A 12,344-nucleotide genomic window follows, 5' to 3' on the forward strand; every position below is an offset into this window, starting at 1 on the left:
ATTTACTGGAGAGCAGTCCACATGAAGGGGGCAATTTAGAGAATATGCCGAGTCATGAGAGTGCTGTGTGTATCATGTAGATTTCCACACATTTTGTCATCTGTGAAGCCGCACTGTATTCCAAGTGTCACTCAAAAAGGGTATCAAGTGAAGAGGACAGTCCATTATGCAATACTTTCAACAAGCCTGCGATGCTTTAAATGAATACTTGCAGCCCTTAAAAACAGGCTATATCATGTCCATATAAGTTTTGTTTTTCTTAAACGGAAAATAGTATAGATCACCTTATGTCAAAGAGATATATCTACCTCAGTCAAAACATATTTGATCCAATGCACTCCGGTATGTACGGGGCAATGAGGAGCGATGGCATATACAGTGTATAAGACAAGTCCACAAAGATAAAATAATTGTTTGATGACTTCCAAAGAAAGTTGGATGAGGGCTAGGCTCAGAAAGAAAAGCCAGACAAAGCCAGCATGTGTTGCTTATTTTCTATCATATATTTCTCAGAAAGGCAAATTCACATGGTAAAGACTGCATTGTGTACAGATAAAGTCATCCTGATACTTCAGATTTTATGGCAAAATTGAATCAAAATTGAAAAAAAGAAAGTTGCTAACAAATTCCATTACTCAGGGGAGACTGGTCCAGGTATTAAATGTCTAAAAAAACTCAGAAGCAACATACATATAACGTGTTTCATCTGAGTTTGCATAAAAGCAACTGTAAAAAAAAAAGAATGAAAAAAACTAGGATAACACATTTCATCAGGGACGTAAGAGAGGTTGGCCCATTTGTGTGTTAGTCTGTGATGAGACAAACATTTCTGCATCTCATCAAAGTTCATCTTAGGATCATGGGAACTGGGAGAAGGAGAACAGAACACACAGGTCTCGCTCTCATCCTCTCATTCCTGAGCGGGTAGTTTCCGTGGCAACGGGCTGACCAGCATGCTTTCCACAGACTCAAACACCGTATGGGGGTCCTGGTCGGCGTTGATGTGCTGCGCGTCTTCGTAGAAGTCGCCAATCTCCTCGGCATAGGTGTAGTACGCAGACAGGCGGTTGCGGATAGTCTCCTCAAAGTCGGTCGGGTGCTGGGCAAGACGCTCCTTGATGTCCGACGTCGGGGCGGGGTTGTACAGAGCATGGAAGCGGTTGCCCGTGACAACGTCCAGGGAGCGCATGGTCAGACGCTCGTAGACAGAATCATTGGGGACATCCAGGAAGAACACTCTGGGTGAAGAAAGAAAGTCAAGAAAGGAATACACAAATCAGTTTCCTTCCTCTAATAGGCAGAGATAGTGAAGACTACACATTCAGACAGCTTTAGGACAAATGGAATGTGATTAAAATTCATATTTCATGAATAAAAGTCAACTATTTCTTTTAGTCACCATTTCACAGCTCTTCCTTCTACACAATTACTACAACAATCTGTGCTGCTGAAAATGATGCACAACTTTGATACCAAGAACTTGCGGAGGTAAGAATATTAACTTCCGGCGTTTAGCTATAATCTGAAATTATTTATGCCATAGATGACAAAAGAAGAAAAAGAATGTGCTACACATTCTCATCAATTTCATTGCAGTTTTCTTTCACCTTATTCAGGGCTTGACACTTATATTTTTCTCAAGTGACTCATTTGAGCCACTCAAATCTTAAATTTAAAATTTTGGCGACCTGGAAAGAAATGTATTGGCACATAATAAAAGGAAACATAACAATCCATTTTGAATCTAAGCTACCCAACCAAGCCACCAAAAGATGATCTTGGTGGAAATTTGGTGGCCTGACACCAATTTCTAGCGGTCCCGGGCCATTGATAATGTCGAGCCCTGCTTTATTTACATGTCATTGCAAATTACAGAACAGCGAAATCTCTGATGCTAAGCCTAGCCAGTAGTAGCTGCAAGAGCATGTTTCTTTTATAGGAGTAGGAAAAGTTTGCTTCTTTCTCAACTCCACAACTCACCTGTTTGGCTCGTGTCCTGCTGCTGTGAGGTTCTCCGCCTGCTCCCTCGTCCGGGGAAAGCCTCGGAGCACCCAGCCTCGTGTGGAACAGTCAATCTGGCTCAGCCTCTCATCCAGGATTTTCAGCATCAGGTTATCAGGGACTAGTGAGTGAGGGGAGAGAGCAAGATGAAAACATGACCCTCTTTGCATTGATCAACCATGTGACATATTGGTGCAGAATGATAATTGGAGGCAACTACATTTAAACAACCTATCCAGACACTATTGTCTGTTATCCACAGCCTGTATGATGATGATTGTTGGTGTGTGTGTGTGTGTGTTTGTGTGTGTGCTCTTTTTAAAGACATTCATTTCATTTAATCATTTTCTTTTAACCATTTCACGTACTTGGTAGAAGAATGATATTGACATTCATTTTCTTTGTTATTGCCATAAGCACTAAAATCTTTAGGCGAGTCACCACTGAAGGCATTTGGAAACTGGCCAAGCAGTTTGGTCAGCAGAACGAGCAAAAGAAGAAGACAAAAACAAAAACGTTCAATAATGTTTTTATTCTTAATTCCTCCGACAGATAGTGACTTACCAAGCATGTTCCTCTCAACGTATGGTTTGATAGCCTCTCCAATCTTGGACTCATTAGAGATGGCTTCTTTGACAAGCTGTCCTGAGGAAACTAGAAAGACAAACAGACAATAAAAAATACATGAGTATATAGAGGTTCAAGTCTTGACTCGATGTACGTTTGTTGTTACTGAAATTTTTGCATGATAACTGTGTGGCTCAGACAGCTAAAGCTACAGAAACAGGCTACTTTACTTAAAGTGTCAAGTTTTCACTATTAAAACAATTTGTGTACTGAAAATCATTATTTATCAGCAATGTACAGCACTGTTCTTGCGCTGTGTACATTCTCACTAAATTCTTTGCAGAACAGTTGTCCTTTCTATTATGCAGCATGGTCCCTCAACACTGTCAACTGTGGCAAGTTAGACAATTAAATTGAAAATAATTGAGTTTTGATTTATTTTACATGGCTTCAGGGCAAGTAAATGCTTAATAGTGAAAAGAACGAGAGGACTGATTGCTTGAAGTGGCCTTGGAAGGACTAGGAGACCAAGGAACTTAGGATTCAGACTCTGACAATAGCCTCCTCAATTTCTCTTAAAGGGACACAACGGAGTCATGAATATCAAAATAATGGTGAAATAGAGTAAAATGATTGCCACTTATCATAAGCATCGCAAAAAAAAAGAGGAAAGTGATAAAAAAGAGAAAACAAAAGAATTGCATGTATTCACGAGTACTTATGAAGGAATTGCCATTTGGAGCCGGACCAGTCACCACTCGTGGGTCTCAGCTACTCAGTACATTATGTGTGGAGACAGGCCTAGTGGGGAAAATGGAGGAGAGAAAGAGATTCACATACCATTGATGATGTTGTATTTGCTGGCCAAGAGAGCAGCCTGGACACTCTTGCCACTGCCTGTGGGGCCGAGGAGAATGATGCGGGGGTTGTGAGGGGCCAGCGACCGTGGCTTAGAGCTCAAGAAGGTGGTCACTGCAGGGAGGAATGAAAAATAGACAACATGAGAATACACATAAAAGGTACAGGATGACTTACTAATAATTGAACAGATTTTAACCAAGTGTCATTAATGTACAGGTATTTACTATTCCATAATGTAAATCAATATATACATTTACTTCATTAATGTCAATGTAACATGATACCTTTACTGAAGACACCTCCATTTTCATTTTTTTTTTTTGGGGGGGGGGAGACATTTCTTCAGCAAATTTGTAGCCTATTTCTTTTTATTTGATATAATGAATCAACAAAATACATCATGCTGTAGAAAACGAAAAATGTGACTTATAGGGAACAGAAGATAAACTCCTGTTTTGAATATCTGAGACCTTCTTCGTTAAAGCTATAAACTAGAATGGCGGAAGCTCATTCTTGCTATGGAACTACTGGAAGTGAAGTGAATCGCTGAACAATACGTGAATCAATAGCTAGCTCTTCTCCGTACCCTGCGAGTAAACATCAGCTTTGGGCTGGTCAGCGTTAATGGCCTTGGTGTACTTCTCAAAGGCTGTCTGCAGCCCTGGGATGAATCGGTGGTACAGGACCAGACGGTCCACCATGGCAGCTTCCCCGCATCCTTCGGGGGGCTCAACAAGTCGCCTCTCCACATCTGCACTGCTTGGATAGTCAAACGTTGTGTGGTACACGTCTGGGTGATGAAAAGTGAAAGAGGGGAAGGAGGTAAGAGGACAATTCTGCTTGGTAATGAGACAGACACATATAATGTTATATTTCATTTCATAAACAGGTTTCTGGTTCTGTCCAGTAAGATAAGTACGTTTACTCAATTTTGCTGTTAAACATGAAAAAGCCAATGCATACAATTACAAAATTACAAAATATTTCAGATGCTTTTAGCTAGCTACCCCTTCCCCCACAAAATAATAATGTAGCTGTTAAAAAAGCTTGACAAAGCCACTAAAGTGTGAAAACTGCAACAGCTGGGCACAAAGACCATTTTGACACATCAGTAATTTGGAAGATGACATATTCCCAACAGTCAATCAGCAGCAAATGCAACAAAAGGTTCACTAAATGAAGTTTAAAGTTATACACAAGAAAAGAAGAGACGCAAATGATATGCAATGGATAATGCATACATGTATGAGGATACCACTATAGGTCTGCACGATATTGCAAATGCATGTCCATACAAGAATTTGTGACCAGTGGACATGGGAATTTATCACAATGCAAAATATATTTCTCCTACTACATCACCATAATGAATTGATGAAATCACATATAATTGAGCGCTACATATTACTAACCTCCGGTTTCTGGATCAATTCTCTTTCCCATTTGCCGTTCAATGAGCACTGTATCAGGAGCTTCCAGGATAACTGACAGGAAAAAATATGAAGTAAATCTTCTAGCATAAATTCATGTCACCATTTTCCACTCAAAGGCAGAATTGGCTTCCTGATTAAAAAAAAAAATCTAAAAAATGTCCTCATAGACATTTTACAAAGCTCATTTTCATCCAGGTACTGAATGAAATGTGACATATTTAACGTCATCCACATGATTTAAGCACAACAAATTCTTGGTGAAACATCCAAGAATGAGCACCAATTTTATATTCACAGTTCTGTAGACATTGTGGCACTTGGGACAGCAAACGCACCATTGCTAAATTATGACATAGTTCCGTGATAATATACACAAACTGATTATAATTGTAGCAAGACGATAATAGGAAGTCAAATCTTGAAATATTACTTAATACATTGTACACCGTACACAAAGGGTAGTGCATTACTGGTTGGTCATGCATCTCACTCCTATCTGGACAGTAAGGAATAAATAACTACGCATTGACAGCCGTGAGAGATTCATCCAGCCAATCTCAATGTACATGTACCGGTGCACAAAAAGATGTGAATCCATCAAACATGCCACTGGCAAGTCAAATGAATAAGTAAACAATGGCAGTATAGAGTACCGAAGTGATGATGTCACAGTCTTTTTTTTTAAAACTTAGTGCTGGTTCCACAAGAAATACCCTTGCACAAGCCTTCAGGCAATGGGTTGGAACAAGGTATAAGGATGGTTAGCAACCATTGCGTTCACTGATATTCGGGTTACATGAGGTTATTTAGAACCAGAGTCCATGGCAATGAATGGCTATGATGTCACACTTTGGTACGCTATACAGCCTTGCAGCAGCTGGAAACTTGGCACGTCACCAGAGGATAGCCTTACCAAAGTGCTTGGGGCTAACACCAATCTCCTGCAGGGCCAATGCCTGTTCCCTTGTGTCTGGAAACCCATCGAACACCCAGCCTTTCCTCACACAGTCAAAGAGCTTCACCCGGTTCTGGATCAACTCCACCCACACTGGCGTTGGCACAGGCTGAAGGGTCAGAGATGAGTGAAAGTGGTAGAGTGTTAGGAATCTCTTTGACAAGGAAATTAAAAGATGGCCAGTTTCTAGTTAAACAAGTTCAGCATGTGACTGTATACATTTGCAGCCTACCTAATTCACATGCGATATTCAAGTACCATACAGATGGAACAAGTAGATGATTGCATAATGCAAGGACCATGAGACGAATACTGCGTAGCAATGTGTCACTTGTACATTCCTTGTAACACTGTCATTGTGAAGAGTTCTATCTTCTTAACACACTGAATTTGAGTCTAAATCCCAGTGTGTGGAGACGGGGGAAGACACATGGTTTGATCACAAACAACACTGTCCGTCCTGCTCTTTCTTTCTGTCACCATCACCCTCAATCCCAAACTCAATGCTATCCTACGGCATCTTTGATCATAATTTCAAACTGTACAAGCTAAGTCCTAGCCCCAGTTACAACACGTTGTCTCAAACATTTGGACAGAAGATGATGCTTCTATCAACACACTTGAATGTGTCGTTGTTGTTGTTTTACAAAGAAAAAGAAAAGAAGAGAGAAAAAAAATGGGTCGTTGCATGTTCCATGACACTGCAATAAGATGACAAACAGAGACAAGGACGTAGTTCAGCCACACTTGTACCCACCTCTCCCTTTGCCTGGTGGGCTTTGGCCTTGGCTGCCACAGCCGAGACATCATCTGAGAGCAAGGTCTCCTTGCTGATGTATGCTGCCCTCAGCTGGGCACTCACCATACGGGCTATAGTGGTCTTCCCTGAGGCAGGGGGCCCATGAATGATGATTGCTGGTGCTACGAGAACATCGCAGTCACAGAGAGAAAGAGAGACAATATTTTGCATAAACTGTTTACATTGTATGGCCTCTTGACAAGATTTATTTTGGAAAGGTTTGTACATTCATTAAAATTTGTTTGAACACAGCACTTGACATCAAAACAATTAAAATCAAATGTGGGCTCATGTCAGAGGTTAGGTAAGAAGTAACAGACCGAAATATACATGATTCGTAGCTTTCTACACGTACAAATGAAAAGCTACGCTCAGTATGCATATCTTTCACTTGCCTTTAGATCACGGGCTATTATCCCGAGGTAATTGTAAAATTGTGAACATCATGAGATGGATATGTTCCTCACTCTCAAAACATAATATGTTCAGGTCTGACAATTTATCCTCTTGTTTTATCACACAAAAGTCACACAGAAGAACAGTTTCCCTCAATGACTCAACACATATAATCACTTGGTAGCAACATACACTGTATATCTGTATTCACAGAAGGAGAAGAGAAAATATAAACTTACTGTCATTGTTGTCTCTCTTCAGCTGTTCGAGAAGGAACTCAAGAGGATCCTGTGGTTTGCTTACGAGCAGTCCCTCGATCAAGTGCTGTATGAGTGTAAGCATGTACATTTGAAGGAGAGGGTGTGTGTAGGCATATACACAAGAAAGAGAGAGGGGGGAAAGGAGAAAGAATGTAAGAAATTGTCATTCTTACTTTAGAGCTATTGCAACAATACATGACAAGACATGATATTTCGGTCTAAACCCTACTGCATTTCTGGATGACAATATCTCCAGAAGTCTATGTCATCACTTGTCCACTCGTTCATGTTTTCACAGAAAGGACTGAACATCAGTGAAGTTGATAGTCTTGATTGACAAAGATCTATAGATTGAAATCATTTCGAATGTTTTCAATTGATAATGATAATTCAATAATAATATATAACACTTATATAGCGCATAATACTGACGTTTCTAAGCTTTTACATAGCCAGTCTATTGTAGATTGAGACAAATGATTGGTGTGTCACTTTGAAACATTGACAGGACACTATTCAAAGTCAGATCTAGATGCTGTGTATTGTACATTTATTTACAATGCTAAATCTTAAAAGGGTGCATATACTGTAAAAATTTTAATTTTTCATCAATCTACGCTGTGTAATGTACATTTATTTACAATGCTAAATCTTAAAAGGGTGTATATACTGTAAAAATTTTAATTTTTCATCAATCTATGCTGTGTAATGTACATTTATTTACAATGCTAAATCTTATAAGGGTGTATATACTGTACAAATTTTAATTTTTCATCAATCTACAGATATTTTCAGGGATGAAGAGGTCACAGACATTTTTGCAAACTGATGTTTTCAACTGACACCAAGGGTAATGTATTGTAATTGCGCAATTGCTGCCTGTCCATTCACTCTGCCACTTTACTGTAGAATACATGTACATGGTGATATTTTTGCATGTTGTAAAATAAGTGGCCCGACACCAACAGTGTTTCACAAAATTCACAAAAATTAAACCCTAGCAAAAATAACAGCTTTTACACTAAAAAGCTAATAGGGCTTACCTTGTCTAAATCTTAGCACTACATCCTGACTTATGGATCCTGCTGAGTATCTTCGTAGAAGTAGAAGTAGACTCTAGCAGGACATGTGCAGCAACATATACAAATCTACTTCAGCTGGTTCCATATCGGGTAGATTTATAGTATGTAAATTACCAATGCTAAACATTAAACAGATACAGCATGAGCCATGACTGATTGACTCTGATTATCTGAAGTGAACAGTCATTGTCACATTAAATTCTTGGCTTAACTGCAGAATATCGAAGCAGAATATTGCGTGTGCGTGGTGTGCGTGGTGTGCGTGGTGTTGGATCTCCCAATTCTCAATCATATTTATTTCCATTTCCTGTTGATTCGGTTTTTACAACATTATTGGACAGATTGACACTCTATACTTTTCATGTGGATTTTGCCAACGGATTGGAATCCATCGTTTTTCTGAGCCCGACTAACAGAAAGGTGCTCACCAGGATGCTGGACAAGCCATGTCGTAGACAGTGAATCATAGTCCCATTGCATTCAACTGCGTGTATATAGTTTGCGGTGGATCTGCTCTGTGCTATATGGTTACGGACAGTCGCGGACAATTTTGACAAAGATGTAAGTTCAACACCACCTGACACTATTTCTTACCTGGGGAGAGACCAACTCAGCTGATAGTCAGCGAGTCCCTCAATATTATCTTTGCACCTACACAAAACAGTATGATTTAATTCTATCAGAACTTTTCTGGAATATATCATTCATGTGATCTCATGCAATAATATTGAACTGACTTAGCATTCTTTTTCTTGGAAAACCTGAACATACAAGACGTCATATCATTTACGTCTTTCTTCTTGATATTTTGCCTGTGTCATCTCGATTACATATTCAATTCCCATTTTGATACGTACTTCAGAATTTCTATTTCATTCAAAATGGCTGGCCCCAACACCAGAGCCAAAACCAACGTAGACACCGCAATATATCAAGCTGCCCAGGATTATCTGGGATCCATACTGGGCCCTCTCCTGTTTCTTTTATATATCAATGATTTATGTTATGTATCCTCCTTCTTTAATTTTGTGTTATTTGCTGATGATACCAATATTATTTCCTCTCACAGTGATTTTAAGTACCTTGTCTCTAAAACAAATACTGAGCTTGATAAAGTGTCTGAGTGGTTTGATGCTAATAAATTAATTGTTAATTACGAAAAGACAAGCGTTATGTATTTTCGTAAACCCACAATATCTCATGTCTTAGATGAAGTTAAAATCAAGATGAATAATGTTCAATTATGTATATCAACATCAGTTAAATTTCTAGGTATTATACTTGATGAAAAATTAAAATTTAACGAACACCGTTTTTTGATTTGTAACAAAGTTTCCAAAAATATTGGTATATTATGCAAATTACGTACTACGCTCCCTGAAAAGCAGCTATTTATGTTGTATAATTCTCTTGTCCTCCCATATTTACAGTATTGCACCATTACATGGGCAAATGCTGGTGTTACTCATTTAGATCCCATACACAAATTGCAAAAGAAAGCTCTACGTATATACTCTAATTCTGCTTATTTTGCCCCTTCTCAGCCTCTATTTTTTCGTTTAAAAACCTTAACAATATATGATATTTATAGATTCAAAATCGCTAATTTAATGTTCTATGTTAATAATAATTTGGCACCAGTTAATATTTCTAATTTATTTCGCCACAATAAAGATGTTCACCAATATAATACTCGCTCACGTTTTAAATTCAATTATCCTGCAGCTAATAGTCACTCCATATTAAAATCTGTTAAGCATGCTGGTCCCCGTATCTGGAACAACCTTTCAAATGACATCGCTTCTTGTTCAACCATAACTTCTTTCAAATTTAAATTGAAGAATCTTTTGATTCATATATATAAAGAAAATAACCAAGTTCAATCATTTTATTTGATTTGAATTCCAAAAGAATTTACAATAGTTATAATATATACTCATGAATTTTATTACCAAGAGGAATATATATGCATCATGTATGTGACTGTATTTATGGGGAGGGGGGGGGGGGAGGAGGCGCGGCGTCGAACTTCACTGGGCTAAGACCTCCTTACTTATTTTTTTCCATTTCAATGTATAGTATCTTCTGTGTTTTATGTACAATTTCAAACAGTTTATTATTTTACTTCATTTAAAAATTATGTTCACTTCGTCATGTACATGTACATGCATTCTATTTATCATTGTTATCTGGGGGCTTTACGCCTTTTCAAGCAATCGCTTTTTGTAGTCCCCGTTCTCCTCATCAATACTTCTTTTTTGTTTGCTATGTTGATCTCACAATGTATTTGTTTTATGATGATTGAGATGAATAAACGAATTGAATTGAATTGAATTGAATTGAATTGAATATTCTGTCATGAGCTGAATGTGCGCAGTGCATGCATGCGTGCATCCATACATAAGCTACACTTGTAGCAAGGGTAAGGTAGAATCAATTTTAGCTGTGTAGAGTGGTATGGTAATTGCAACCAGCACACATATATTAAAATTTATGTGCAACGATGTGACGGGCATTCTGCAGATGTTCCTTTTTTTTTTTTTTTTTTTGGCATTAATTTTGGGGTAGACCCGTACCTGTTAGACCCTAGAATATGGTCTAGATCCTATCTATTTCACAGACCACAATGTCATCATTCTACAACTATTGTAACAGTTAATGGACCCCATTATTTAACGTTAGAGTCTATAATAAATTTACGTGTTATGTAAAATCTATCCCATCTTTTCTACTCAAAAGAACAACCCGGCGCCTGCTCTGCAAACCAATGGAAACTTCAAAACTATGATTTTCAAAAACATCTTTACTGATTCATTTTTATTTTGGTAGTGGGTTCTATAGTCTGATATTAATTAACAGATATTTCGGGATACGGCTTTGGCTCTGCCTTTGATTTAGCCACGGCCAGCCACTCTGGCTGCGATGACAATACAGCACACACAGTATTAAACGGGTGGGACCGTAATATCACTCAACACACAGTAACAACGCACAACTTCAATAATTATCAAGTTTTTACAACAGATATCTTGGAAGTATACCAGTATTGCTCCTACCTTGTAAAGCTCAAATATGCCATGCCTTTCAGCATACGTTCCAAACTGAGGAGGGATTCTCAAAGGCTTTTTGGTTTGATCCATATTTTATTACAAGTTGTTGATACACGGATGAACGTCGTTGCCATGCAAAAAGTTAGGCTTAGGACAAGGCGTTTCTTCAAAATAGAACAGGTCGGAGAACAAAGAGTACGGTTGCCCAATGATACTATCACAACGATATTTTGTTGGACTTATTGGAAAATCTGCGCTCTTCGCTTTTTAATTCTGTTTTGCGTATCAGCGACGGTGGATGATCCTATCAATTTATGAATTAAAAAATTCCTATTCTCGCAGGAGAGGGAGAGAGAGAGAAGATATGTCGAGCCGGAGAGAGAAAAGGGAGAGAGATCTCGAGAAGAGAGGGGGAGAGATAGGCCTTAGGAGGCGGTTGAATAAAACGGCACGGTTACACTGTATCAAGACATGCGAAATACCATTTTTACGCTGGTGCCATCCGCAGACTCGAAAAGAATGATTTCATATTCTGATTCCGTCCTTCATCATAATCAATACACACAATACATGTTAATGTTATCAACATTCTGTGTAGTTGCTCTGACGTGTGCACGATGAATAACGCGCAAGTTTGAGGGGCACGACACACAGGTAGTATGCCCCCTTATCGGGTTATTTGTAACCTCTCTCTTTTTTCCGACATTTTGCCGAGAAGCAGGGGCAAAGTAATGTCAATTAAACTTATTTTAATTGTTTTCATGTATCAAATTTGATAGATTTGGTTATATTTCATGGGGATGCCGACAACGATCCGAAATTCCGGCGACATGATGAAACCATAAACAATTGGTAAATCATAAACATAGACAGGTTCACAAAATTATCTTTTTTTTCCACATAAAAATACGTATACCTAATTAGCGACTATACCGTCATT

The 12,344-nt window shown here is 38.6% G+C and overlaps 1 protein-coding gene across 1 annotated transcript; it reads right to left on the minus strand.

Moving 5' to 3' along the window:
- Positions 1-910: 910 nt before the first annotated feature.
- LOC139721606 (adenylate kinase 8-like) lies at positions 911-11,531 on the minus strand. Its single transcript, XM_071632938.1, has 10 exons — positions 11,411-11,531; positions 7,252-7,336; positions 6,575-6,738; positions 5,776-5,926; positions 4,842-4,913; positions 4,016-4,219; positions 3,409-3,540; positions 2,566-2,655; positions 1,981-2,122; positions 911-1,238 (listed from the first exon to the last, which is right to left on the minus strand). The coding sequence occupies exons 1-10, from the start codon at positions 11,492-11,494 to the stop codon at positions 911-913; spliced, it is 1,452 nt and encodes a 483-aa protein (XP_071489039.1). The 5' UTR covers positions 11,495-11,531.
- Between the last annotated feature and the right edge of the window lie 813 nt (positions 11,532-12,344).

This window comes from Diadema antillarum, unplaced genomic scaffold (assembly GCF_040938485.1).
Source record: "Diadema antillarum isolate AM-2024a unplaced genomic scaffold, OU_Dant_1.0 scf00000146, whole genome shotgun sequence".
In the NCBI taxonomy this organism is placed as follows: Eukaryota; Metazoa; Echinodermata; class Echinoidea; order Diadematoida; family Diadematidae; genus Diadema; species Diadema antillarum.

Excerpts from the sequence above, each read along its gene's own strand:
- LOC139721606 (XM_071632938.1), bottom strand. The coding sequence starts at position 11,494 with ATGGATCAAACCAAAAAGCCTTTGAGAATCCCTCCTCAGTTTGGAACG. Across the intron at positions 6,739-7,251 it reads GAAGAGAGACAACAATGACA|CACCAGCAATCATCATTCAT; the intron begins GTAAGTTTATAT and ends ATGTTCTCGTAG. Across the intron at positions 2,656-3,408 it reads CAAATACAACATCATCAATG|TTTCCTCAGGACAGCTTGTC; the intron begins GTATGTGAATCT and ends TTGTCTTTCTAG.